A 27,885-nucleotide genomic window follows, 5' to 3' on the forward strand; every position below is an offset into this window, starting at 1 on the left:
TGATATATCATTGGTTAAAATCGTAAACAAGCCTCCACATGCTGGCTGCGTCATAACGTTTACATGCCGAAACGTCACCTCTTATTTACACTGCACACACGTCTGCGGCGCGTTACGGCTGCGACACGGCTACCGGAGCTGATCTGATATTAAATTAAGTAGGCCTATAATCCAAATGGCTGGTACAGTCATTTCAACTGTTAAATATTGAGTAGGCTAGTGATAAATTGCTTTGACTTGTGAAGGTGAAAACTGCTGAACTGAGTTATTGATCACATTTTTTCCTAGTGTAGTTCATTGTAATAGCATTGTGTTTTCCTCTTTTGTGCAGTTTTATACCAACACTTTCATCTGTTCCTAAGAAAGTGTTGGCTGAAGCATGTGCAGTAAGTAGACTTTTCCTAACTTTACATCAAAAGGGAAGAAAGTACAACACTTCGTCATGTTTTTTTCTTTTTGCACAGGACAGTGAATAAACCCTCTCAGATGACTGTCTTTTGGAGAAAGAGTACTGTTTCTTAATGCAATATGAGTTGCAGGAGTCCACATCTACAGGAAGGCCTACAGAAGAGTCTGCATAAAGCAGTGATACAGAGGTGGGCAGTGTTGTACTTTTCCTTTAATTTTTGTTGCATAAGGTATGTGTTGCAACCCTCAGGCTTTTCAGACACTGAAATCTGATGGTGGCAATGTTGTGTTATATGGCACATGCAATGTCACAGGCCCTGTCAGGTGCAACCCTCAGGCTTTTCAGACACTGGCCAACTAAAGGGAATCTTTCAAAGTTAATTTCATTGTGTGCCCTTGTCCTGCTAGAGCTGCATTGTAACTGGTCTGGGGTTTGGGTCGGAGAATGGGGTCATAAAACACCTGTTTGCCTTTGAGTGTAGGCTAATACAGTGAGCTTGGTATTTATATTTTTCCTTACCACGTTCATATAATGTTCATAAATGTGAATCTCAGAAAATTGTTGAGTCACATTTGTGATATGGAACATAGTCACACACCATCCAAGAGATTTTAGTCTGTCAACTGCCTTTTTTTTTTAAATTTGATATATTATTACTAATCTGGAATATTAAGAATCACAATAGTAACTTGCCTGCACATTTAGATTGTGACCCCCCTTTCGGTTCACAAAATCCCCTTCATTGTGGCCTTGATGGGAACGTGTGTGCCCGTCTGGCACCAATCACGTTTGTGAAGCCTGAGGGACATATACTTTATATCACATTAATCGGCATGGTCATCATTTCATGATCTTCTTTAAAAATTATAACGTACCTGCGTTGGCAAAAAACTGCTATACAACCTTGGGTCTTAAGTGGCTTGGAAATGCCACAAAAAAACCCCCTAAAAACTGCTTGAGCGCCAGGTAAACTTTGCGAATGGCACGACAGACAGCATTTATCACCAAGTTCTCTGCATCTCCAATAACATAAAGGAAAGAGCCACTCGCAAAGAATCTCAGGGCAATGCTGTTTATTTGTGCTGTTATTACAGCCCAACTCCGACGAGTCGAACATTTAATGTGCGTTTCCAACAAATGAATGATGTAAACGACATCCTCACAATTCACAAGAAAAATGATATCTCTCAAAGTACACTATCGCCCTGCGCTAAAAGACTTCCCGTATCACCTCCGCTTATTAAGCCTCAATCTAATCTTGTTTAGCCTACATGAAACAAGCCTGCTCGTGAGCAGGTTTTAATCTTACGGACCTGTTGCTATGACGGCAAGTCCAGGATGAGCGTGGAACAACCAAACAATACAAGATCATGCTAAATCACCAATAATCAAATCCAGCTAAATCCGGAATGGACAAAAGAGCAAGAATTTATATTAAGTGCTGTTGTCGCCTGAGCTGCAAGTTTGTTAAGAACTGAAATGTGTATTTATTTATTTTTCGCATTCATTACTTATGTATTTCTTTTATTTCCATAAGTCCAGAAATTTATGTTTTCAGGCACGTGGACTTTGCAAGACCAGTTCATCTCAGTGGTCAGTTTTTGAAACGGACATCACAATGTCTTGAATAAATAAATACACATTTCAGCTCTTAACAAACTTGCAGCTCAGGCGACAACATCAATTTATATAAATAAACAACTTTGGTTCCTATGCAGTTTTTCTTGCCTCACTAAATGCCGCAAAGTGTCATGGAAATGGCCACCCTACTACAGACAGATATTATCACAACGTCTATGTACGAAAGCCTGTCCTAGGAACCAAAGTTGTTTGCCACACGGACCGATTATAGTGGGACACACAGGAAGAAGATCATGGGGAATGTTTATCTCTGCACGCTTATCTGTGTTTGTATAATGCTGTTATGTCTTGATGTATGTACATCTGCTGCATGTATGTTTATTGAATGTATGTGATTGATGTCCCGCGATCGTTCTGCGGTTGTCATCGGCGAGATTGGAGTGCCGTAGCGGCCGTAATTTGCCGCGAGAGAAATACGCCAATCAGTATTAGCATCGGCAGTATTCTAAACTGCGTAACCAATGTGTTCACATAATGTGCCATTGTACAATTTATCATGACTATTTGTATTGATAAAGCTGGTGTTAATGTTAAGGATGCAGACTTGAGTGTTATTGCATTTGTTTGACTATCATGCCAGTGTGCAAATTATTATCAGAATATGATTGTAATTATATTTCTTTATTGTTCTTTTGGACCATTAATACAGACATCATTGACAAAGAATAACTGGTTCAGATGACAACCCAAAGACTGTTCAATAAATACATCTTTGTGAAGAATCTATTCTCCGACCCCAGTTTCTCTCTGACCGGAATCCCGTACATATTTGGCCGCCTCAATCAGCGCGTATTATAAAATTGTAGCACGCCTCCGCTACAGTGTTCTACTAACTTACACGCGACGCGACACGCGATAAAAGGTATCTTTACCATGTTAATCATAGTTTTTGTCCTAACCAGCCGCGACGATTCTATTTTAGAAAGGGGTTCTGTATTTCTGCGACATCGCGCTGGAACAAACACACTGTGTGGCAATGATAATCTCAGTTACTGTTTGTGCTTTATTTAATGTAAAAATCGTGTAATGTGATTTTGAATATCATTTAGTACTCCCAGCTTTGTAGCTGTAAAAGCAACAATGAATAATTCACCTCAGATCTTGAAATTAAACAAATGGAAACGAGAAAGTTCAAACTGTGAAAAAAAAGTGTGACAAAGATTGTTTTAGAACTCAGTAGACTATGTATTTTTAATGTTTAAATGTTGTAATATTTGTGAATTTGATTATGTAGCCTACTTATCTTACACAATTATACCGAGAATATTTTCATGCTAGTGCCGTCAAGGTTACTCCGCCCACACGTATGGAGGACCAAACCTGCAGAAATTAAAAATGAATAAATAAACAAATGAATTTGCGAAGAAATGTAAAAAAATAATAAAAAAGACTTTTTATACTTTTATTTCCTTATTTATATTTTTTTCCACATTTATTTATTTTTTCATTTATTTATTTCCACTTTATTTTCACATTTGTTTATGTATATATGCATTTGTCTTTATACATTTATTGCTCTGTATGCTAATGAGGGGGCGTGTTTTACCTCAGACATAACAATCGAGCTCAGAGTGGCAGTGCTGAAGCTTTGAAGCCACCTTGTGGTGTGACCAAACAATACGTAAGAGGTTTGTGAAGGTGACTTTACAGGTCATGCAGGGAATAAATGACTTATAGTCCAGTCATTTAAGCCAAAATTGGGGTCAACCTTGAACAAATTGCAACAGAAGCAAACTCGACTGATTTTGTATCCTCCTCAATATGTCCAGAGTAAGGGGGAAAAACCCCGAACAATCCCATTAGGGGAAAGTTTTGAAAAAGACCCAAATATATTTAATTCGCCTAGTCATTCCTTTTCTCACGTGAATAGGGTAAACATTTTAACCTTTAGATATCACCATGAAAATTACTCAGTTGATAACTTACATCAAGACAAACAAAACATGTATTACAAGTTTTTTTGAAATTGTTTGTTAATATGGACAAACGGTGCATAATCTAATTACATATATGCTAATTTGCATAAATACCCAAACATATCTAAACATTGGGTATAGACCTTATGCACCAGAGAAACGAGGGCGCCGCCATCTTTAGAATATTGTCTTTGAACTTCCGTTTTTGCGTTCGCTCTGTATATTTCTATGGCACCGCTGTCCAGGAGTGATTAGCTGGTGAAGTTGATTTACTTATTGTATAGTTAACGAAAGTTATCATGAGCATTGTAATGTTTATCATAAGCATTGTAAAGCATATGTCTTAACAAATGGACCTTGGAATTTTTTTAAATGAGCCGTTCATTCATAACTACGCAAGATCGCTGTGAAAATACAGACCGGAAGTCAAAAGACAACGAGCTCAGCGCTGAAAAGGGGCGTGGCTACATAAGGTCTATAGAGGGTATGCATTGTTGACTTCACTTTCCCAGGGGAACCGCCCCCTCAGCCGGACTGAGTGGCAAAAGAGCTGCTGCGTGACTGGATTTAATAGGGGAAACTGCGGAAACGAGAGTAAAACAAATGATGGTTGGACTCGATATAAGTGTTCCTTACAACTTAGGTCTACCAAAGATCCAGTGATCCATGGATATTGACATGCAGCCATCGTGTTTCCTGACATTTATATGTGCCTGATTTCGAAGCCGGGGAAATACGTGAATCAAATTTGCCTGTGAAGGCTTTATATAAATACAATATAGGTAGGTCTAAATCCAGGTAATCACAATATCAATGTTATATATAGGCTATAATCATATCGTCCAGCCCTAAAACTTGTAGCCTATAGTTTTTTTGTCAGTTTATTAGGTTAAAAAAGATCCGATTATGCATAATAAGCCGACAACGCATGTGGTCATGTAAACGCGAAAACCCGTTTTCTTTTATCGGAGTATAGGGTCATAACCGGCTTAAGCATAAACCGGTCGACACAGGTAGTTTTTTGCCTCTTTCTCGGATTTCGCATTATGTAAACGCATTAACCTGCTTTCTGTCGGCTTGTTGAAGTGCGCATGTGTGAAATGTGACAGAAACGCATCCTTATTGCAGATTTAAACACATCCAGACAGAGTGAGCGTTTTACAGGAAAGGAAGAAGGAAATGTATCACAAATGCAGACTCTTTCATGACCCAGAACATTATAAAAATGTCCTCTCATCTTGTGCAGAAGTAGAAGTGGTTCAGTCAAAACGCTGCATCTGTTACTGCATGAGAGGATAATATACGAGCTGTAAGTTTTCCGCTGACATGTTGCAAGCTTCATTTAACATCAACCGACATAACAAATGAAAAATTTAAAGTCAGATACGCAGATGATTGTTTTGTCGTCACACAGGGTCATGGCCTGATTTATTAATTAAGTCATGGTGTGTTGTTAATAAAGTCATTACTTGCATTGGTTTTACTGGTTTGCATGTAAACAGCGGAAACTGGTTATTGCAATAAGCTGATATTTATGAGTTATCAGCTTACTGATGTGCATGTAAACGTGCTCAATGATAACTGCTAATCCATTTTTCTCTGACTGGAATCCAGTTGTTTCTATGAATTGCAGTGATCCATTTGCTTCTCTGTTCTGTAGCTTTCGGCAGTCTGTAAAAATATACCTCAGATTTCTAGTCAAATGTAGTTGTACAGTCAATTGCAAAGCTCGTTCCCGTTTTAGATGTGTTTTTTGTGTTTTTCACGGCATTCACGCTGAAAACCAATGCTGCCGCTCAGTCTTTTTGCCACTCAGTGGGTGTGGCCTCAATCACTCCAGCTGACGGTGACGTCATTCCCTCTATAGCCAGGTGAAAATGTCTTGTTGAATCTTTTTTTTTGTTTTACTTTTTTTTTTATAGTTTCATCACATATATACAAAAATTATAAATATTAAAACAAACAAACACACGAACCAACCAACCACCAAAAAAACAAAAAAAACAATGAACAATCTGGATTGCCTTAACATTACAATTTGGTGAATGAGATAAATCAACTTCAGACCTCTTCCTGTCATTGAGATGTAAATACAGTCCATTTTCCCCAATTATTTGCGCATTGATCCTCTTGAACTCTTATCTTATGAGTCAACCATTCCATTACACTTATTTCAGACACTAGTTTCAGCCATTCGTCTCGTGTTGGTGGGTCCGGCTTGTAACATCTTTTCCTAATGGCCTTTTTACATGTTGCTAACAAAATTTTAAACAGGTATCGGTCTTCTCTTGACACAATGTTTCCTTTCATATTACCAAAATACAGCACTAAACATGACTTAGGTATATCATAACCCAGGATTCCAACAATAACCAAGTGAACATCCTCCCAAAACTGTGTAATAACAGGGCAGAGCCAAAAGACATGCAAATGGTTTACATTTACCGCTCCACACTGTCTCCAACATGGTTGTGGTACTGACAAAAATTTGCTCTTAATTTTAGGTGTAATGAAAAATCGTATTACATTTTTCCAACAGAATACCCTCCATATACGAGACGATGTGGTAGATTGTTGTGTATTCCATATACAGGTCCTTCTCAAAAAATTAGCATATTGTGATAAAGTTCATTATTTTCCATAATGTAATGATAAAAATTAAACTTTAATATATTTTAGATTCATTGCACACCAACTGAAATATTTCAGGTCTTTTATTGTTTTAATACTGATGATTTTGGCATACAGCTCATGAAAACCCAAAATTCCTATCTCAAAAAATTAGCATATCATGAAAAGGGTCTCTAAACGAGCTATTAACCTAATCATCTGAATCAACTAATTAACTCTAAATACCTGCAAAAGATTCCTGAGGCTTTTAAAAACTCCCAGCCTGTTTCATTACTCAAAACCGCAATCATGGGTAAGACTGCCGACCTGACTGCTGTCCAGAAGGCCATCATTGACACCCTCAAGCAAGAGGGTAAGACACAGACAGAAATTTCTGAACAAATAGGCTGTTCCCAGAGTGCTGTATCAAGGCACCTCAGTGGGAAGTCTATGGGAAGGAAAAAGTGTGGCAAAAAACGCTGCACAACGAGAAGAGGTGACCGGACCCTGAGGAAGATTGTGGAGAAGGACTGATTCCAGACCTTGGGGGACCTGCGGAAGCAGTGGACTGAGTCTGGAGTAGAAACATCCAGAGCCACAGGCGTGTGCAGGAAATTGGCTAGAGGTGCCGCATTCCCCAGGTCAAGCCACTTTTGAACCAGAAACAGCGGCAGAAGCGCCTGACCTGGGCTACAGAGAAGCAGCACTGGACTGTTGCTCAGTGGTCCAAAGTACTTTTTTCGGATGAAAGCAAATTTTGCATGTCATTCGGAAATCAAGGAGCCAGAGTCTGGAGGAAGACTGGGGAGAAGGAAATGCCAAAATGTCTGAAGTCCAGTGTCAAGTACCCACAGTCAGTGATGGTCTGGGGTGCCATGTCAGCTGCTGGTGTTGGTCCACTGTGTTTTATCAAGGACAGGGTCAATGCAGCTAGCTATCAGGAGATTTTGGAGCACTTCATGCTTCCATCTGCTCAAAAGCTTTATGGAGATGAAGATTTCATTTTTCAGCACGACCTGGCACCTGCTCACAATGCCAAAACCACTGGTAAATGGTTTACTGACCATGGTATTATTGTGCTCAATTGGCCTGCCAACTCTCCTGACCTGAACCCCATAGAGAATCTGTGGGATATTGTGAAGAGAAAGTTGAGAGACGCAAGACCCAACACTCTGGATGAGCTTAAGGCCGCTATCGAAGCATCCTGGGCCTCCATAACACCTCAGCAGTGCCACAGGCTGATTGCCTCCATGCCACGCCGCATTGAAGCAGTCATTTCTGCAAAAGGATTCCCGACCAAGTATTGAGTGCATAACTGAACATAATTATTTGAAGGTTGACTTTTTTTGTATTAAAAACACTTATTTTATTGGTCGGATGAAATATGCTAATTTTTTGAGATAGGGATTTTGGGTTTTCATGAGCTGTATGCCAAAATCATCAGTATTAAAACAATAAAAGACCTGAAATATTTCAGTTGGTGTGCAATGAATCTAAAATATATGAAAGTTTCATTTTTATCATTACATTATGGAAAATAATGAACTTTATCACAATATGCTAATTTTTTGAGAAGGACCTGTATGTAACCAGTCTTCTTCAGATATATTCATACCTAGCTCTTTTTCCCACTTCTGCTTAACATATGATGTTGTATTTCCCTTCCTCTCCATCAGTTGCTGGTATAATGTAGATATTATTCTGTACTTCCTTGAGTTGTATATTCCTATTATAGTTCTAATTATACAGTTTTTCCCCAGATTTACTCTCGGTTTTACTTCCTTCATATAAAAATCCCTTAATTGTAAGTATCTGAAATGATCCTGATTGTATAATGTAAAGTTTTGTTTCATCTCTTGAAAACTCATAAAATTCCCGTCCTTTGTTACTGTACACAGTGCTGTTATTCCGTTCAGTATCCACTGTTGGAATCTCTGGTCAAGAGTATTCGGGATGAAGTGTCTGTCATAAGCTATCCATCTAAGTAGAGGGAGATCTGCCTCTAATTTATATTTTCGTACTATGCTGTTCCATAATTTTAGTGAAAACTGGGTGATAGCATCTATAGAATTTCCCTCCCTTGTACATACTGCTCTAGGTTTTTCCATTTAGCCTCGTAATCCTTAGCACACCAGCAGACTAAACGTCTAAGTTGTGCTGCATGAAAATATTCCTTAAGATTTGGGAGTGCCATACCTCCTTCATGTTTTCCAAGCTGTAAAGTTTCATATTTGATTCTTGGCCTTTGACCATTCCATATTAACCTAGAGATAACTTTATCCCACGTTCTAAAATGATTCTCCGGTATCTCAATAGGGAGTAATTGGAAGAGGGAGGATGCTCATTTTTATAGTCTCTATCCGGGAACTAAAGTCCAGAGAAAGGACATTCCACCTCTCTACATCATTTCGAATGGATTTATCCACTTTAACATAGTTGGTCTCATATAGATCATCCATTCCTCTTGTTAAGGTAACCCCAAGGTATTTCATTGTAGTCGCATTCCAATTGAGATTGTATTTTTGTTGTATATTTTTGGATGGTAAATAGTTCGATGTTAAGATCTGTGTTTTGGCAAAGTTTAACTTATAACCTGAATAGAAACCGAACGCCTCGAGTTGATTAACTAATATTGGAAGGCATGCGTCTTGGTCTCCTAAATAGCAGATCACATCATCAGCAAAAAGACCAATGATGTGGTCTTCATTCCCAACCCTTATCCCTCTCAGATCTGTATTCTGCCTAATTGCTTGCGCCAGGTGCTCTTTAAAAATTGTGAACAGTGTTGGTGATAGGCAGCAACCTTGTCTGGTAGATCTTTCTAACTGTATACTCTCAGTTAGACTCCCATTAATTTTTATCCTTGCAGTCGGCTTTTGATAAAGTGTCTTAATACATTGAACAGCCTTCTTATTCAATCCAAATTTTTTAAGTGTCTGATATAGAAATGCCCAATTAACACAGTCAAATGCCTTCTCTGCGTCAAGACTTATCAAGGCTGCAATGGTATTGTTTTGCTTAACGTGTTCAATAATATGTCTTCTTATATTGTCATGAGTTTGGCGCCCCTTAATAAAACCTGTTTGATCCTCATCTATGATGTCGTTCATAAATTGTTCAAATCTCTTGTTCAAAATTGAAGTGTATAATTTATAATCTACATTAAGTATAGATATCGGTCTGTATCCTGAGCAGGTCTCCTTGTTAATCCCTGTTATTAGGGATCACTGTTATTACTGCTTCCTTCCAGGATGGTGGTAGTTTGCCATGGTCAAGTGTATAATTAAAAGATGGCACAAGTAATGGTATAAGATGCTCCCTGAATGTTTTGTACCATTCAGCTGGTAGGCCGTCACTACCCGGAGATTTTTTCGCTTTTAATCTACTGACTGCTTTCTCTATTTCTGATACTGTAATAGGTGAGGTCAAAAGGTCATTTTGTTTCTTCCCAATTGCTGGTAAGTCAAGATTCTCTAGAAACGTTCTCATTTGTTCAGTGGTGGATGATGGAGGTTGGCTGTACAGATTTTTATAGTAGTTCCTAAAATTAGATTCAATCTCTTTGGGTTCATAGGTCATCTGGTTTGTGACTATATCTCGTATTTTGTGAATTGTTCTATCAGCCTGTTGCTTTTTTAATCTTTTTGCTAGCAATCGGGTAGCCCTTGGTCCCACTTCATAATATGATTGTTTTAAAAATCGAATCTTCTTTTCAGTTTCTATACTTAACATTTTATCTATATTATCCCTAGCTTCTTTAATTTGAGGTAATAATGAGGGATCACGTGTGCTCTTATGTAGCTGTTCAATTTCAGATAGTTTCCCCTTTTCTTTCTTAAATGCTTCTTCTCTAGCTTTTTTAATAGACACTGTCTTAGCTATAATTTTCCCTCTCAGGACTGCTTTAAGGGAATCCCACAGAATGACAGGGCTAACCTCTCCATTGTCATTTACAGCTAGATATAGTTTAATCTCTTCTTTAATCTCTTCAGATATTGTTTTATCATTCAAAATTCCAACATTTAGTCTCCACAAATTACATTTCTCTTGTTATTTTAGCTGGAGTTTTAGGTAAACTGCACAGTGATCTGATATGTCTGCACCTTCAATTTCACACTCCTGTACTCGGTACAACTCATTTTTGTTTATAAATAAGTAGTCAATTCTGGAGTAGCTATCATTAGGGGCCGAATAATGAGTGTAATCCCTTTTAAGGGTGTGAAATTCCCTCCAAAGGTCCACTATACCAAATTCTTTAAATGTAGTTTTGATTATTTTAGTAATGTGGTTGCATTTTTTGTTTTTGTTTGTTGTATCTAGTTTATCATTCAACACAATATTAAAATCGCCCCCACATATCAATATGCCATCTGTTTCCAGAATAATGTTGTCGAGCAGAGTTTTGATGAATTGTTTTCCACTGTTGGGAGGGGCATAAACATTAACCAGTGTCACTTTTTCATTTTCTAGCTTTCCTTTTACAATAATAAATCTTCCTTCCTTATCGTTAATCACTTTAGAACATTCAAATTTTACTGAATCTGAAATTAGTATAGTCACCCCTCTTCTACACCCATGACGGAAATAACTATAAAATGTATTGTTATAACCAAACCTCTTAAGTTTCTCGCATTCCTGCCCAGACAAATGTGTTTCTTGTAGATATATAATTTGAGATTTGTGCTGTTTTAACCTGGTCATTACCTTCCGTCTTTTAATGGGATTATTAAGACCATTAACATTCCACGACAGTATCTTTATGTTATTCACTATCATTCCCATGGATGAAAAATTGTAATCCAGAGTCCAACATAACAAAAGTAAAAAAAACATTGAACATCAATTGAACATAGAACTTTGCGCCTTCCGAAAACAAGGATGGATTTCCCCATCCTTCATGGACCCTGTTGGTGGGAGGAGGGAAAGGTGCCTCATTTTCGTAGGGGCCCTCCCTAGTAATGAGGAAATACTCATTTTCACTAGAAATGTCCAACATAAAGCGCTTAAGATAGCTCCTCAGTCAGTTTCATGAACTATTTGGATTAAGTCATAAGACTTTTTTATTTTTATTTATTTATAGCGGACTGTCAAAATGGAAATAGAGATTGAAAATAAACAGAAGGGAGTATCCATAGGTAGGCCCATGTTAGCCTGCCTGAAAAACCTGTCGTGAATCAAAAAAATTTAATGTGTAGGCTATTTTGCTACTAATATTTGTAGCCTCATTTATACTACCTCTGGGCCATACTTATCTCATTAAATATGTAGTGGCAGGTCTCTTCTAAACTCTGTAAGCCTCTCTATTGCACGTTGAGGTCTTGTTGAATCTTGTTGACATATAACAGTAAAAGACTTAATGTTAAGGTCTGAATGGAACCCATTTAGGCTACCCATGAACATTAATACATAGAGGCAGGAAGAAGTACTTTAGAAACCAGCCTTTATTATTACTGCAGAGATGGGGTTTGGGGCTGGGTCCATGGGACTGTTTCTGGGGGATGAGTCTGAGGGAAGAACAGGAGACAAGGATAAGGAGAATGCAGAAGACAAAAGGTAGGTAAAGTAAGGTGTCTGGATCAAAAAATCTAATTACGTACACAATGCACCCAATGCCCAAACCCCCATCCCAAATCTAAAATTTTCTGTTGCAATTTTTTCAAGGTTGACCCCCATTTTTCTTGATTAGCAAATATTGTAATTGGCGTATGACGTCATCTAGCGACTTTTAGAGAAGGAGACACTTTAGGGTGACCAGAAGTCCCGAAATCTAAGCTGTTGTCCCAAATCCCGAATCTGGCCCTGAAACAGCGCGTCGCGTTCGGTTACGACAGTCATGAAACTCTCTCCAAGATGGTTCAATGTTACTATTATTATACTTTATTTGCAGATAAAGCTCTATGGTTTCGCATAAAATAACTATCTTGCTGGACTGTATTGATGTAGGCTACCTTAATCATGTTCCTTTCTACCGTGTGTCTGTTAGATCACAACACTGGAGCACTATAATTGTTCTTCACGCGCACAGTAACTGAAATTTAAAACTGTTAAAAGAAAAGGCTCAATAAACTATTGCATAGATAGATACTGTATAATACACTATGCATCGATATGCCTTTCCTTTGTGCTTTGAACTTTTCTGCGCGCTGTGACTCCGTGTTGCTTCAAGCGCATCAATCTGCGCTCTGGATGCGCATAAGCGCTTTGTGCCGCACTGTATTGGAGTCTTTCATAATCATATCATAATACTTTTGCGCTTTGAAAGATTATTAATAGCCTTTTTTGTTCTGTTCTGTCCTATCTATCATATGTTGCTGCCTCATTAAACAGCTGTGCTATACATTTAAAAAATGTCTTAATTTTATAGTAGCCTATATATATATATATATATATATATATATATATAATAAATTATCTTTCTGATTTTTATCTTGTTTTTCATTAATGTATTTTACAACAATACAAAGAGCAATGTGTAACGTTTTACCAGATTTAGTGCTACACTTATTGTCTCTTTGTTCCCCACTAAATAATGTTTTTTTCACTAAATGTTCAGATTTTATACAATTATTGTTTTTCTAGACTAAATTTTACTGAGTTATCCACTAATCTAGTTTATAATATAATTTTTGTCATAGGTTATGATCATATTTTTTTTTTATCTGTTGTTTTTCTTTATAATGAAGTTGTCTGTATTAAGTAGATCGTGTTTAACACACAAAAGAGTGATTATCAGTTCAACACACAGAGAGTTATATAAATTCTACTTGATTTAAAAAAAAACTGTGCTGGTATCGGTCGATACTCCGAATTTTTGGTATCGGATTGGATCGGTTCAGAAAAAATGGTATCGGGACATCCCTAATATTTTCTGGTAGGCTATATCTAAGTTACCCAAGAGCTCTGTTGACATAGGCTTAGCTTGATGAATTGAGTCGTTGAACACAGCAGGAGAGAACACAACGTTAGCCAGCTAGCTAAAGCACCGGTGGAAAATTATTAGCTAACGCTACGGAGGCCATAATATTTTTAACTCATGGCTGAAGTTAAGTTTCTCAAGCTCACCCCAGGTTGGCAAAAAATGCATCTCAAAATGCATCAGATTGATGCTTTTAAAATATGGAATATTTAAAATTTTCTTCCGGGGGAGCATTCCTCCGGACCCCCCCTAGAGGGGTAATATTCTTCTCACCTTTTTCACCCCTGACCCGTTTTCATGCCTGCTGTATAGAGATGACTTGTCAGTGTTGTTCAGCGGCAGCGTACACGACCACATAAAAAATAGATAAATGTTACTTTATCTGTTGTTTTAAAGACTAAAGGCTCAATAACCATTTTTCCAAAAAAGCCGTGCCGTGGTAAACATTAAAATGTGAGAATGTTAACTAACACCATAGCTATGCAACTCTGTGTAATTTAGATACTTTTTGGGGTTTTGTTTATTTTTACACAGCAACAGGACATCCAAGGTTTCTTTAAGAAGAAACCATGTCAGAGACAGATTTTATGCAGAGAACGTTCGACGACACACACACACACACACACACACACACACACACACACACACACACACACACATTTAATGTTTGTGTTGAGAATAGAGCATGTTAAATTACTAATTAATGCCCATTAGAAAAAAACTGTGGTCCAATCCATGTAAAATAAAAAATGATCTTCAGGCTCTTGTTCAGTGCCACATTTAATACCATCTATATTAATCTATATAGGTTTGCACTGGGCTTTGCAAAGATTTTTTAAATCGTGCTTAATATTTTCTAAATAAGTATTTATTTCCAGTTGAATTTTCTGATTTCCCATGGGCCCCCCCTGACTGGTTCTTGGTCCCCCCTGTGCAACACCCCCCCCCCCCCCCCCCCATTTAAAAAATCCTGGAATCGCCCCTGTCGTGAAGAAAGCGCAAGTTGCAGCAGCGCCGAGCTCAGTGAATGAATGTGTAGGCAGCTAGTTTGTCGCGGCACTGTGTGCCAAAAAATACTTCGGCCATGAAAAATCCCCACCACCCCACCACCATTCTCTGCCTGGATATTTTAGCTCTATGTTTTTTCACTCTTGTATCACATTGTTTGGTTTCATCCAATGTTTTTTTTTCTTTTTCTTTTGCACATGCACTCTTATTTGTTAGGCCTGTTGTGTCTGAAATGTGTTGCTGTGTATTAGTTTAATTTAGTGGTTCACAAATAGCACAGCATCCAGAAACTCAACTAAATGTTCTATTTTTATCTTAACACGCATGAAAATGTACTAACTTTATTAAATATTGATCCCACACCTCACTGTTCATAATCCCATAATCTACTTCTGTTTAAATAAATATAAAACTGAATATGGAATGCATAATGCTTTTCAGTATCTTACACATCATCGCTCTCTAGTGTCTAAAGATCTAGTGTCAGAAAATCACATCTCTCTAATAATATTGCTACTTTTACCCGATAGGGTGCGCTATAGTTACTGCTGTTCTCTCAAATAAGAAACAATATAATAAACTATATAAGAAACAGACCAGCCTGATCACTGCACTGCCTCCTGATGCCTGTTATATGAATAACAAACTCAATTAAACACAGATTACTTTGGTTAATTAGAATAAAATGTCTTTCTGCTGTCATTGCTTTTTGAGTGGCGCCATCCGGTGTGTTTTCAATAACAGCAGCATTTAAATCACTAAATGCATGGAATCCATCATCACAGCCCACTCACTTTATCAACTGCATTCTAAACGTTTGAAAAGATAAATATGATAGTTTTGTTTTTCTCCCTCATGCAGTGTCAAACAGTTTCTCATCTTGTTTCCCCCGGCAGATTACAGTCTAAAAAGCTATCAGGACAGGAAGAAACTGTTCACCTTTAAACTAAACACACAAGTACTAAATGCCCAGTGTCACACACACGTCTGTCCACCAGCAGATCAAACCTCATTTCTGTAGAAACCTGCAGTCTCTTTCAGTTTGACTCATGATGATGAACTTCAGTCAGACTGTGAGATGCCAGACGGTTTTATCTTTGTACTCTGGTTTTTCAATTCACTAAAATTTAGAATAAATATACACATTTAAAATATCTAGAGCTAAGCTCCATTTCACCATGAAATGTAGTTCATCCACAATATTCTTTTACTTTTATCCATTTAAAACAGCCGGGTAACTGCGCTGTCAGAAGGAAAGCTGTCACTGGGGCGGTGACCTTTTGAAGGAGCTAATATGTGCGGTTTAGACACTAAATGAAAAACCACAACCAATTCCTTGTGTGTTTGCGCACACTTGGTGAATAAAGCTCAGTCTGATTCTGATTCTAATATGTACATTTAAGATACTAATATTAACCCTTTAAAGGGTAAATATGGTACACAGGTGTAAAGATAACATTTTTTATTGACTTTTGAATCAAAAATATAAAATATGAATACATTAAGAACAATAAAAGTCTTAAGAAGGGCCAGATGAACTACTGTATAACATGCAAATGCAGCGAGTGAGGAGGGTTAAACAGTGGTGGGAGGATTCACACACACTTCTGCTGTCACATCTGATGTTGAACAACTGAAGAAAATGTCTCGCATGTTTGTTTACTGTTTGTGCGGCTGGAGTCTGATTGGTAAGTTATAAAGAACATTGTATGTTTTTTTTTTTTTTTTTTAAAGTTGATGCTACTGTTCAAATTAGGTTATTTTCATAACTAGTTCATACTAATAGCCTTATAATGCAGACTATCTAATGATCTAAATCTCATTTGTTTGAAAAATGTATTTAAAATATCCAGCACAATTAAAACTACTTTCAATACATTATGTAACTTTAAATACTGATAACTTTTAAACAAATTAAAGATTAAGGATGTGTTGTTTCAATCTAGATTAAATCAAGATTTATCTATAATAATGCTACACCAACTTTACATTTTGAAATAACCAGACTTACATTTGAACCATCATTTTGATCCTGATTTTACTTTACATTTAAGATAGATACTTTAAATTAAACTCCTTCAGAAGTTGTATGACTGCAAAGGTTGTTGCTGTTTTTGGATATGTTTGCTTTGAGTTCATATCTTGGGGTTTTTGCATTTATGTGTTTTAATGTATTAAATATCCTGGAAGAATTACTTATGAAAATCCAAAGTATTACTGTGTGTTGGGTTGTGTTGGTTTAAATTGACATTTGTGTTTTCTCTCTCTGCTTGATTCAGACATGTTGTACTGTCTGTAACGCTAGCAGTTTATTAGAGACCGTTGACATTTTGTGTTTCTGCTGATGCTCTGGATGTTCTCAACAACTTCACATTTAAACTTCAGCTGATTTGAACCTTAATCTCTAAAATCTGTTTGTTCATCAGGTGTGTTTGGTGATTCAGTGTCAGTGATGGAGGGAGATTCTGTCACTCTAAACACTGATGTTACTGTAATACATGAAAACGACGATATAATGTGGAAATTTGGAGATGAAAACACTTGCATAGCTAAAATTAAAAAGAAGCAAATCTTCTCCACATGTAATGATTCTGATGGGAGATTCAGAGACAGACTGAAGCTGGACGATCAAACTGGATCTCTGATCATCACAAACATCAGAACTGAACATACTGGAGTTTATCAACTAGAGATAATTGGAGCGGAACTGACATCAAAAACATTCAGCGTTTCTGTATATGGTGAGTAGAGATCATTTGTCCAAATATTCACATATTCTTTTTACATATTAAAATGTTTTATCATTTTATAGTTTGAGATGACAGACACATTCAGTGACCATTAAGACACTAAACACTCACTCAACACAAAGTATATTACACCGATTCACTACAATTCACAACCCCTGAAATATTTCTCTCTATTTTCTCATGTTTTCCAGCTCGTCTGCCTGTTCCTGTCATCATCAGTAACTCTTCACAATGTTCATCATCATCATCGTGTTCACTGGTGTGTTCATCAGTGTTGAATGTGAGTGATGCGACTCTCTCCTGGTACGCAGGAATGAGTGTATTGTCCAGCATCAGTGTGTGTGATCTCAGCATCAGTCTCTCTCTACCTCTGGAGGTGGAATATCAGGATAAAAACACCTACAGCTGTGTGCTGAACAATCCCATCAGCAACCAGACCACACATCTGGACATCAACACACTCTGTCACACATGTGCAGGTATCACAGCACTGATGATATATGTGTGTATTTACTGACCTGATCTCTGTCTTCTGTTGTAGATCAGACTGATGCATTCACTTACACTAAAGTCTCTCTTTAGACATTACAACACAGTCTCCTCCTCCTCCTTCTCCAGTCTCAGTGTCTCTGATAGTGTTGATCTCTGCTGGATCTCTGATGATTGTCGCTGGATTTTGGATCCTCTGGATCTGCAGGAAATGTAGAAAAACTGACAAAGAAGGCAAGCATTACTTTCTCCTTTTAAACAAATATTATAACAAATAATAATTTGAAAATGCTCTAAATATTTTAGCTAACTGATAGCTCTATTTTATCATTTAATTTAAATTATTCTCATAATTTTGTCGTGAACATCCTTTGAAATCAAACTAACGTGTACTTATTGTTTTTGACAATTCCTTTTATTCCATTAGATTACACATCAGAATACATGTGTATTTCTTTATAATGACACAAAAAACAGACTCTGCATTTCTCAAACAGCATCAACACTGCAAATGCGAAAACAGAAATGTTTATTTTTAATTAAAAAAATTAATGTGCAAAGATGCAGCTGGTGCTCAAATTAAAAGCTTTATGAATGATGACCTTTGTTGCGCTTGTTGAGCCTAAAAGCTGATTACATACAAATAATGTAAAAGACTTTACTTTTGTCAAACATCCCATTTATGTATACATTTATGTGTGATTTATGTGTCTCTCTAAATGTAATGATAAATACTCTTTTAGTAACTTTTTGTGTGTGTAAAAAGTAAAATTTTTAATGCCATTTTTAAAAACTGCTGTGTTAATTTAGAAAGCCCTAATTATGACATATGTTTTGAAGAACCAGATCTTGTTTTAATCTTGCTGTTTTGAATGCATCTATTATCATCCAAACAGTGGAGACTCGTGAAGAAGAGATAATTTACGCTGAGGCAACATTCTACAAAAGAAACGCACAGAAAGAATCGGTAAGACAATATATTGTTAATTTGTTGAGTATTTATATAATTTCAGCAGTGAATCCAATGTAGATGTGTGTGCTTGTGCTTGTGATCTGGTAAATTATGATTATGACCAAAAAAAATGACATACTGAATAAAAATTATGAATTAAAAAGTCAAAATTATCACTTAAAAGTAAAACAAAATATCACAAAGTTGGAAGTATGAGATTTCAAAGTCTAAATTCTGACTTAATATTTTTAAATTATTACATACTAATTTTGGCTTAGAATGACATTTAATTTTTACTTTGAATTTGAAAAACATTGAAAAAAAGTATGAGATTAAAAATTAAGAGCATGATTTTTTTTCTTATGTGGTGGAATTGGGCTTTCATAGTATAATGATCAATCACATAAACCTCACACTGTCATGACGCCACAAATATCTTGTCTTTGGTCTGGACTTCTGTCACGTACGGTCGTTGATAACAAACAACAGAGATGATATGATGATATAATTATCCATTAGAAGTATTTAATGGATAAGCCACAACATGAAACTTAGTAGAAAGCAGGCAAGGTAACAACCGTTTACTGACGAGATTGAAAAAAAAAACTCAAATGAAGCACCAGGACTTAAATACAAGGAACAAACAAAGGGAACTACTTTAGACACATTTGAACAGAATGAGTAATCCAATGAAAATACATGGTAACAAATGACAAACTCAGACAAGTGGAAAAAGGTCAATGACTGAAAACAAGCTCTAAACTAAACATAACTGTGACATGTGGAGTGGATACAGGTGAACATTCGATCTGAGTTCATCATCGGTCTTGAGGACGACATCACAAGCCCCACTTCTGAGTCTAGCCTGACACATCCTCGTGGGATGAGCACGATGTCTAAGCCCACCGCAGATGAAGAGCAGGCGCAAGATGAAACGACTGAGTCTGAATATGAGTCTGACCGTGTGTGTGAGTCGGCTACATTGTGTGCCACCATGGGAGTAGGCCTAAGAGTGGAGTCCAGGGGGATGAATCGGAGCCTCGCCCACAATCCCGTCACTGAGGGTGAGCAGTGGCGGTCTTAACATAGCAATAGTATCCAGCTGCAGACCCGCAGCACCACCAGTTTCAGAACCCCAGCGCCAGAACCGGAAGTAAGGGGCGGAGCTTACGTTCTAACACCAGCGCCAGGACCGGAAGTGAGGGGCGGAGCTTACGTTCTAAACCGAGTAACGCCACCTAACGTTTTGGAGCGTAATTTGCTTAGACACGAAACGTCATTATTACACACGAAATGTCATACTTTATACCTATTATAATGATACATTAAGGTATAGTACAATAAGCATTTAAAACATTGATTTTGTGTAATATAATTCTATATAGTTATCCGTTTTATTGTATTATGAGAGTTACTTCCTGATCGTGAAAATAATGCTTGAAACTTATGGTCATTTTATATAAAATATACTTTATTTCACAAGAAAATGTGCAGCATGCATTTTTCTTTATGTAAAATAATGTCAAAAATCTAAAAAGAGAGAGAAAATCCGGCATTGTTTTAAAAGAAACCATAAAAATGTACCGTACTTCAAATAATAGCCGAGTCCCAAATAGACGATTGTCTCTTTACACGCCTGGTGTGGCTGCAGGTCTGGGTAAATATAAGTCCGGTCTCAAATAGAGGTCGGGTCTGTTTTTTTGTTTCAGGTTGTATTAAATCTTCTAAAACCCGTCAGATCGTCCGCTTTTTGGCGGAATATAATGACTGCTGCGCATGACAGGGCGCTTAACGAGCAGAGAGAGAGAGAGCCCCGGCCGCGCGCGCGCACTCTCACGTCTTCAAACAACAGCACTGTCTTGCTCTTTATTTGTCACATACCAGTTATAGTTCATACAACGAGCAGTGACTCACTGTGTAATAAAAACATACCCTAAATATTATTTAAAAGGTGCAACAATTTTTAATATTTTTAAATACTTGCAAAAATAACCATGCTTGTGTCATTGTAAATAATTCCGCCCCTCCCTCACTTCCGGTTCTGGCGCTGGGGTTCTGGCACTGGGGTTCTGAAACTGGTGGTGCTGCGGGTCTGCAGCTGGATATATCTCTAACATAGAGGCATAGGTAGGCGGCTGCTTGGGGCCCCCTAACAGCGGTCGTAGTAGGGGGGCCCCAAACCAACCTAAAAAAAAAAAAAATATATATATATATATAGAAGAAAAAAAACATGAAAAAGCCTCTTATCATCGTGAACGCTTCAAAAGCATAGTAAATGATATTAATATTCTTAAGAAATACATTGAAATGTTGAAGTAGTAGTTAAAATGTCCAGTTCATGGTTATCTGTCCCTACACATAACACCCCTTACTTTCACAATGAAATGGACTAGTCCGTAACGGAGAGCGCCGAGGCGCGAAAAGTCGAAAGATAAACAACACACAATGACAGGAGGACTGAGAAGTACACAACGAAGCAAGACGAGTCTAAACGCGAAAATGAAACGAAGTTACCCAAGCGGCTCAAATAAAAGAAAAAAGACGCCGATATGTATTTGGCAACGCTGCCAAAAAATGACAAACTTTTTTACGCCTTCTGTTAGGGATACATGCCGCTACAGCAGCTGCAGTTACTGTAGATGTGAAGTGACGCTAGGTGAGGATAACGTGTATAACGTTACATCCTACAGAAAGGGCAAAAGTAAATATGACATTTATTATGGGTTTATGTGATGATTGTTTGAAGTTCACATAAATTAAAAGTTGTTATATATTTTTTGAAGCCTAATAAATGTTAATTTTTCGGCTTTCAATTACACTGTCATGTTGGATGGCCATAATTAATGTTTAAAATTAGAGGGGGGGGGGGGGGGGGGGGGGGGGGGGAGGATAATTTTTATCCAGACATCAATAGCTGTATTAGTATCAGTGATAGGTCTACTGACCTTCATTCATAAAAAGATGCCATTAAACAAGTATTTAAATATACTGTCTTTATGTTGTCTCTGCATTCATTTGTAGATTAGCTGTGAAATTATTACATTATAAAATATATAAACTGTATAAACATATAAAAATGTTTATTTGTAGAATGTTTGAAATGTCAATATCAAGTGCAATGCCAATTGGAACCTCACTCACACACTCATACAATGTAAATTATTCATCTTGGCAATATTTGCTATGTTTATGGCTGTTTGGGATGTTTTGCTAGGTAGGCTATATATGACTGTTTGTGGGGGTTTACCCTAACTACTTGTACTGCTGGTTATATTGATATTGATTTGATCTTAAAAAAAAGAATAAACAGTGCTGGTTTTCCTGGCATTTTGGCAAAGACAGGTGTTATCTGAAACCGTATTCTCTGTTGGGTTCCATCATGACTATTAGTTTGTGTAGTGCTACACTTTGTGTGTTCTCTGCTTTCCATCTTCATTTTGGAGTAAAGAAATGTATGCAGGGTTTAAAGGGGAAGGGTTTTTTTCTCCTCTCCAATCTTTACTTCCCCGTAGATTAGCTTTCAGTCGGTACATTTTTTTTCCGTTCTCTTTTAAAGATGGGATGGGGGGGGGGGCCATACGTACCTTCGCTTTGGGCCCCCAGTTTGCTAAATCTGCCACTGAGGGTGAGTCAGGGACCTCTGAGGAATGGATTTGGGAAGAGGATGATTTCATGCCCCCGCTGATACCACCCAACTCTGAATATCCACCTTTATCTTTGCTGGTCCTGCCTGGCCTCCCTCTCCTGTCTCCTCTTCTGGAATCGCCTCATTACTCTACCCAATCTCCACTGCGCAGGACTGTTTTTTTTTTGTCCTGCTCCCGCCCGTTTTACGCCAGGTTCTGTTTCACACGCACCCGCTCCCGCTTAAAATTCACTCTTACCCGCTATCCGCTTAGAATGATTTTCTTCCTGACCCACTAAATTTGGATCTCATTTCCAGAATATGGAATACCGCTGGTACCTAGGTTCCTCTTCGGGGTCATTCCTCTCCATCTTCGCCCAGTGCTCCACCATCATCGGCTCTGTCACCCTCAGTGGTCGCCACGGTCCTCCCTCCGCCACCGTGGGTTTTCATCCTGGCTGGACTTCGGGCTTCTCCCTGGCTCCTCCAACCATCTGCACCACTGTGGTTTCTTATGTCATCACCTCTCCTGGGATCCTATCCTCCACCTCAGCCTCCTCCCTCCTTGGAACTGTCAGCGCGAATTCGCACCTTTCCGGGAAGGGGCGTACTGTCACAGTTATGTTCAGGTTGAGTTTGTTTGCTGTCTTCGTTTCCATGGTTACTCATTTGATTACTCTTTTTGTTCAGCTGTTCCCTCATTAGTTCCCTTTGTCACTCTCCTGTACTTAAGTCTCCCTCCTGCATTTGAGTTAGTCTGGTCTCGTCTATGGGACGTGAGAAATACGTTTATGTGCACGTGGTAGAGATTTACCCGCCTTCATCCTTGTTTGCCTTTTGGAATATCTGTTAAAGACTTGATTGTTTATTCATCTTCGTCATCGTGTGCTTGTGCTACCAGGAACGTGACACACACACACACACACACACACACACACACACACACACACACACACACACACACACACACACACACACACCCGCACCATCAGATGTTTATAAAAGCCGTATTAGTTTGAAAAAGCTGTTTCACATTACATCACATTTATTATTGTTATTATTAGATCCTGTGTTATGCATGTTTTACAGAAAGTTGAAGAGGAGGATCGTGTGGTTTATGCACCAATCGCAATGAGAAGATGATCAAACTTCAGTCTTTTTCCGAGTAAAAGACCCAGATTGTGATCATTTCACTAGGAACCTCCTGACCAACCTCAGACTCTGAGTCAATGGTTGAGATTTGGGATTGTGCGAATCATTACATGTTTCATCAGGGAATTACAGCAGACATGCATCAGGATCATCCTGAAGGGGTTTAACGAGTGATATTAACAATTGATTAATTAAATGCTATCCTAAAAACCTCAAAAGTATTTACCTTAATTATAATACAGGGACTTTAAACAAATGATGTAAATCCTGTGGCCCATTAGAGCATTTTCATGTGTTACTCTTAAAGTCAAAAGTGTAAAACATAGATGCAAACTACTCGTCAAAAGGAGTCAAAGTGAACCCTGGATGTGGTCTCATTTATTCATTTATACACATCTGCACAGATATGTGGTTTGATCTGTTGGGTATTAACAGCTTCTGCATGAGCATGAGTCTTCTGCTGGAGGTTTGTGTTTGATGGCAGTTTGTGAGCGTATCTCTGAGGTGTGAATAGCGTGTTTGTGTGAATGCATGTCTGAGGTGTCAGTCTGAGTGAATAGCGTTTGTGTGAAAAGCATGTCTTTGCAGGTGTTTTTTCCATTCCTGCTCACATGAAGCCGTTAACTTCTGCTCAAAAAAGAATAGTACAAAATACTGAACTATCAATGATGATGTTTGACAAAAAGGTCTCAAATCAAATAATGATCCTACTGTGAGAAATGAAAATATCAAATACTTTGTGTGCATAAACAAGATGGTCTTATATACTCATGGAGTGATCCTGAAGTTAAGCAGTGCTACATTCTTGCTAGAGCTTGAAATAACTACTGAAACTAAACTCCTAGGGGAAAAAAAGTACAAAAGCTGTCACTGGGGTGGTACGCTTTCAAAAGGTACCTTATTAACCCCAAAAATTTAAATTCTGTCATCATTTACTCTCATCCTCAAGTTGTTTCAAACCTGTATGAATTTCTGTCTTCTGCTGAACACAACATATTTTTACCCTACTATGGAAGTCAACAGGGCTCATCAACTGTCTTTCTGTAAGACTGGAAAAACTGGAAGGACTTTAAGAGAGGGCCACTCTCTGAGAAATCAAAGGAAATTAACATTTGAACTCCCCCTCATGCACTATTGAGACGAAGGTCTCACCTCCCTCATCCTAATCTACATTTCTCACCCCTATTCTTCATCCTGGCAGAGATCTCCCAAACTCACACAAGAATCTAAATGGTTTAATGTGAATGATTATCATTGAATTTTATACATGTTTGATATTATTTGAAATGTCTCGGTGCGACTGGTACAAATGTCTCATTCCCAAATAAATAAACCAAAAGGTAATAAAGTTCTTAGGAAGTTTAGAAATATCTTCCACGCTGGAGGGTGTGTCTTTGAGTTAACACCTTCTGACCATTTGACTGAATGCTAATTTTACACTGCTGGCAAATGGTGACTTACAGGTACATTTCCACCGTGGATGATGTTTAGATTTGAAATGAGGTCTGGGTATATAATGAAACGCAGCGAGAGCTCAGGGCCTTTTCTATATTTGAGATCGGCCCGTGAGGCTGAGAGTTGCGAGACTCTCAGCCTCACGCATTTCTTGTCGGGTAAACTTTTTCCTCTTTGTTCTAGAACATTTGATGTTTTGCATTGATTATCTTTGAATTGGTTATGAAATTGTATTGATACATTTACCTGACATATTAAATTATGATATTTGATTATTCTAATTGACTTTGACATTATTTTCATTCAAGAGTTTAAAAGAATAGTAAAACATTCGCTCACACTTAATGATGCACAGATATCATTAAAACCTTTTTCATTTATGGAGTCAGATGAAATAACGAGAAAATACATATGAGAAAATGTATTGCATTTAACCAAAAATACTTTGCCGCGAGAAAAGACCGTAACACGCAGAGACATTCCGTGCTGATCGGATGCCGGACCTTGGGCCGATCGAGCACGACTTACACTGACATTCTTCAAAATAGCTTCCTTTGTGTTCATCAGAAGAAGAAAATTCATTCAGGTTTGAAACAACTTGAGGGTGAGAATGATGACAGAATTTTCATTCTTAAAGCTACACTGTGTGATTTTTACCCCCATCTAGCGGTGAAAAGGTATATGACCATCCAGTGAATATTAGTTTCTGTTCCTCTCAATTCCGATTTCGTTTTAACTCCTACGGTGGCCAATGTAGTCCAAGATTGGAATGCAGCATTACAACTGCATTATCACATTAGGCTACGTTAATTGTGTATAAAGTAAAATAAATGAAAAATAACTAAAATTTAAAGTGCCTACTGCCTACATATAACTTATAGCCTACAAATTATAGCGCCATTAAAATATTAATCACATGTTATCCGTCATAGAACACGGATTTATGTTACAAGGTAAACAATACTTTTCATCATTGACGTGAGGAAACCTATCCCAGATGTCGTTCTAGCGTTATGCACAGCACACCATGATATAATTAGCCAAGCAACTTCCAATATACACAAACAGGCTTAATTAACGTTACCTGTCGAGAAGAAAGCAGGCAAAGTCGGCGTCCTTTTTAAAATCGTTGCTCGTCATGAGCTCTTTCCATTTTGGAAAGGCCACTCCAATATTTACTTTTGTCTTGTTGATTTGCCTGTTGCGTTGCCGTCTTAATTCTCTTTTTCGCTTCCTTGGCGACTCTGATACGTATCCTCGAGAATAAGAGTGATCCTCCATCAGCAACAGACTTTCAAAAAGGCTTTCAGGTTTTTCTATATCAGTCTCAAGCAATCCCCCTCTTGAGATTCGACACGGTGCCATCGAGTGTTAAAACGCGAAAGGCGAAGCTTGAATTAACGGGTATGTCCCTCTTTGTCTAATGTACTTTCAAGATGGAAGGGCAACATGGCGACCGACATTAGAACCCCTCACCCATATGTATTTTCAATGGCATATTATACACTCACGAGAATACTTTATTACTTGAACGAAGTAAATATACATTAATGAGCACATATATTTTTGAAAGAACTAAGTGTTTTTAGCTAAGAATAAACAAAAAAGGTTACACAGTGTAGCTTTAAGTGAACTGTTCCTTTAAGGGTACATATGAGTACCTAAATGGTTGAAAAGGTACCACCCCATTGACCACTTGTACCTTTATGTCTGTAAATGTATAGAAATATAATGTATATATTAGAATGCATGATTTATGTTTGATGATTGTTAATTATTGATTGTGTTTTCATCAGTTGTGTAGGATTACAAATTTTATATAAATCTTTCATTGAGCTTCCAATACAATAGTATATAAACTGAGAAAGTTTATTAGTGTGAATTTTGTACCTAAGGTAAATGATGTCACAAACCTGCCTGTTCCTGTCTGTCCTGCTCTCTCTATTGTAAGTTAAATTGATCAGAGCACTGAGACTATCACCTTTTGTCTTTATGCACTGCCTGGCCATTAAGATAATGTGAAAGTATCGGTGAAGAGTCTGGCTGATTGGATTAGGATATTTTACATTACACTGTTATGCTGATTGGATTGGGATTGGTAACACTCTCAGTCTAGGGCATGTTCCTGGACCTGTGTGCCTCATTTACATGCTTTTGTTTCCACCTGTATGTAACTCCTCCCCCTTAAAGGGTATATACTGCTTTTAGTTAGACTTAGGTAAGATTTTGGACGAAGCAGACTACAGCAAATAAAGAATCCTGCTTAAACGATACAACCCCGAGACTCCTGGTTTTCTCTTCTAAGTCTCCTACACTTAAGAAGAAGAAGGTTTACAACAGTTGTGACGAAAAACTAACTTAATGCTGCTAACAATCTTGATTTTTTTCAGTAGGCTTATAACATAAAAGTGTTCCTGTCCATAGGTAAAACATAAAGGTTGAAATTTATAGGATGAGATCAAGATCATAATCAGATAGAAAATCTCACCTGAAGTTTCCTTGAGTGTGATAAAGTCCATATGCTTATGGGGACAGCTCAATATATCCACTCCTGCTCCAGTTCCAGTTTTGTAACCAGCACCTGCAGATGATGAATCGGGGAACAAAACACTAGTGTGGGTGAAGGAGTGTTAATCCTATTAACAATACAAACCAATTGTTTTTTGTTTTCATTTATTGGAAAGAGTTGGCCCACATCTCTGTGCTATTCTCAGTCTCTGTGATCATCTGGTTTGTCTCGGTTCCCTCCTTTAATATGCATCTGAGGGACTTTTCACCTGATTCATCCTCTTCATTCTGGTAGAAATCTAGTCACTTAAAATAACAGCACGTCTCCTCAACACCACATTATTTTAGGAATCATTCTTGTCTGGAGCTCAGGACTGAAACTGTTTACACATAAGTAAGAAAATGTATCCCGCTCAAAGACGCAGCTAATATTAAAGGTGGGGTATGTGATTTG

General features: G+C 37.7%; 1 protein-coding gene across 12 annotated transcripts; it reads left to right on the forward strand.

Moving 5' to 3' along the window:
• The first annotated feature begins 87 nt into the window (after nt 1-87).
• LOC143735221 (SLAM family member 5-like) lies at nt 88-27,196 on the forward strand. 12 transcript variants are annotated; one of them, XM_077225317.1, is made up of 9 exons: nt 90-182; nt 332-386; nt 465-596; nt 16,927-17,241; nt 17,442-17,530; nt 17,627-17,729; nt 17,833-17,973; nt 18,636-18,706; nt 23,406-27,196. In XM_077225317.1, exons 4-9 carry the CDS (start codon nt 16,953-16,955, stop codon nt 23,457-23,459), a joined length of 747 nt encoding a protein of 248 aa, XP_077081432.1. In that variant the 5' UTR covers nt 90-182; nt 332-386; nt 465-596; nt 16,927-16,952; the 3' UTR covers nt 23,460-27,196. The 12 variants fall into 12 exon arrangements, with proteins under 12 accessions (XP_077081425.1, XP_077081432.1, XP_077081433.1 ...); XM_077225318.1 differs by having other exon boundaries at nt 90-158; XM_077225309.1 differs by having other exon boundaries at nt 90-245; nt 22,635-25,761.
• Nucleotides 27,197-27,885: the final 689 nt, after the last annotated feature.

This window comes from Siphateles boraxobius, unplaced genomic scaffold (genome assembly GCF_051911475.1).
Source record: "Siphateles boraxobius isolate OS27281-9 unplaced genomic scaffold, OSU_SipBor_1 13, whole genome shotgun sequence".
NCBI lineage: Eukaryota > Metazoa > Chordata > Actinopteri > Cypriniformes > Leuciscidae > Siphateles > Siphateles boraxobius.

Coding starts and splice junctions, on each gene's coding strand:
- LOC143735221 (XM_077225306.1), top strand. CDS start 16,953: ATGGAGGGAGATTCTGTCACTCTAAACACTGATGTTACTGTAATACAT. Junction 17,730..17,832: donor ACTCTGTCACACATGTGCAG/GTATCACAGCAC, acceptor GTCTCTCTTTAG/ACATTACAACACAGTCTCCT. Junction 18,707..22,634: donor GAAACGCACAGAAAGAATCG/GTAAGACAATAT, acceptor TCTCATTTCCAG/AATATGGAATACCGCTGGTA.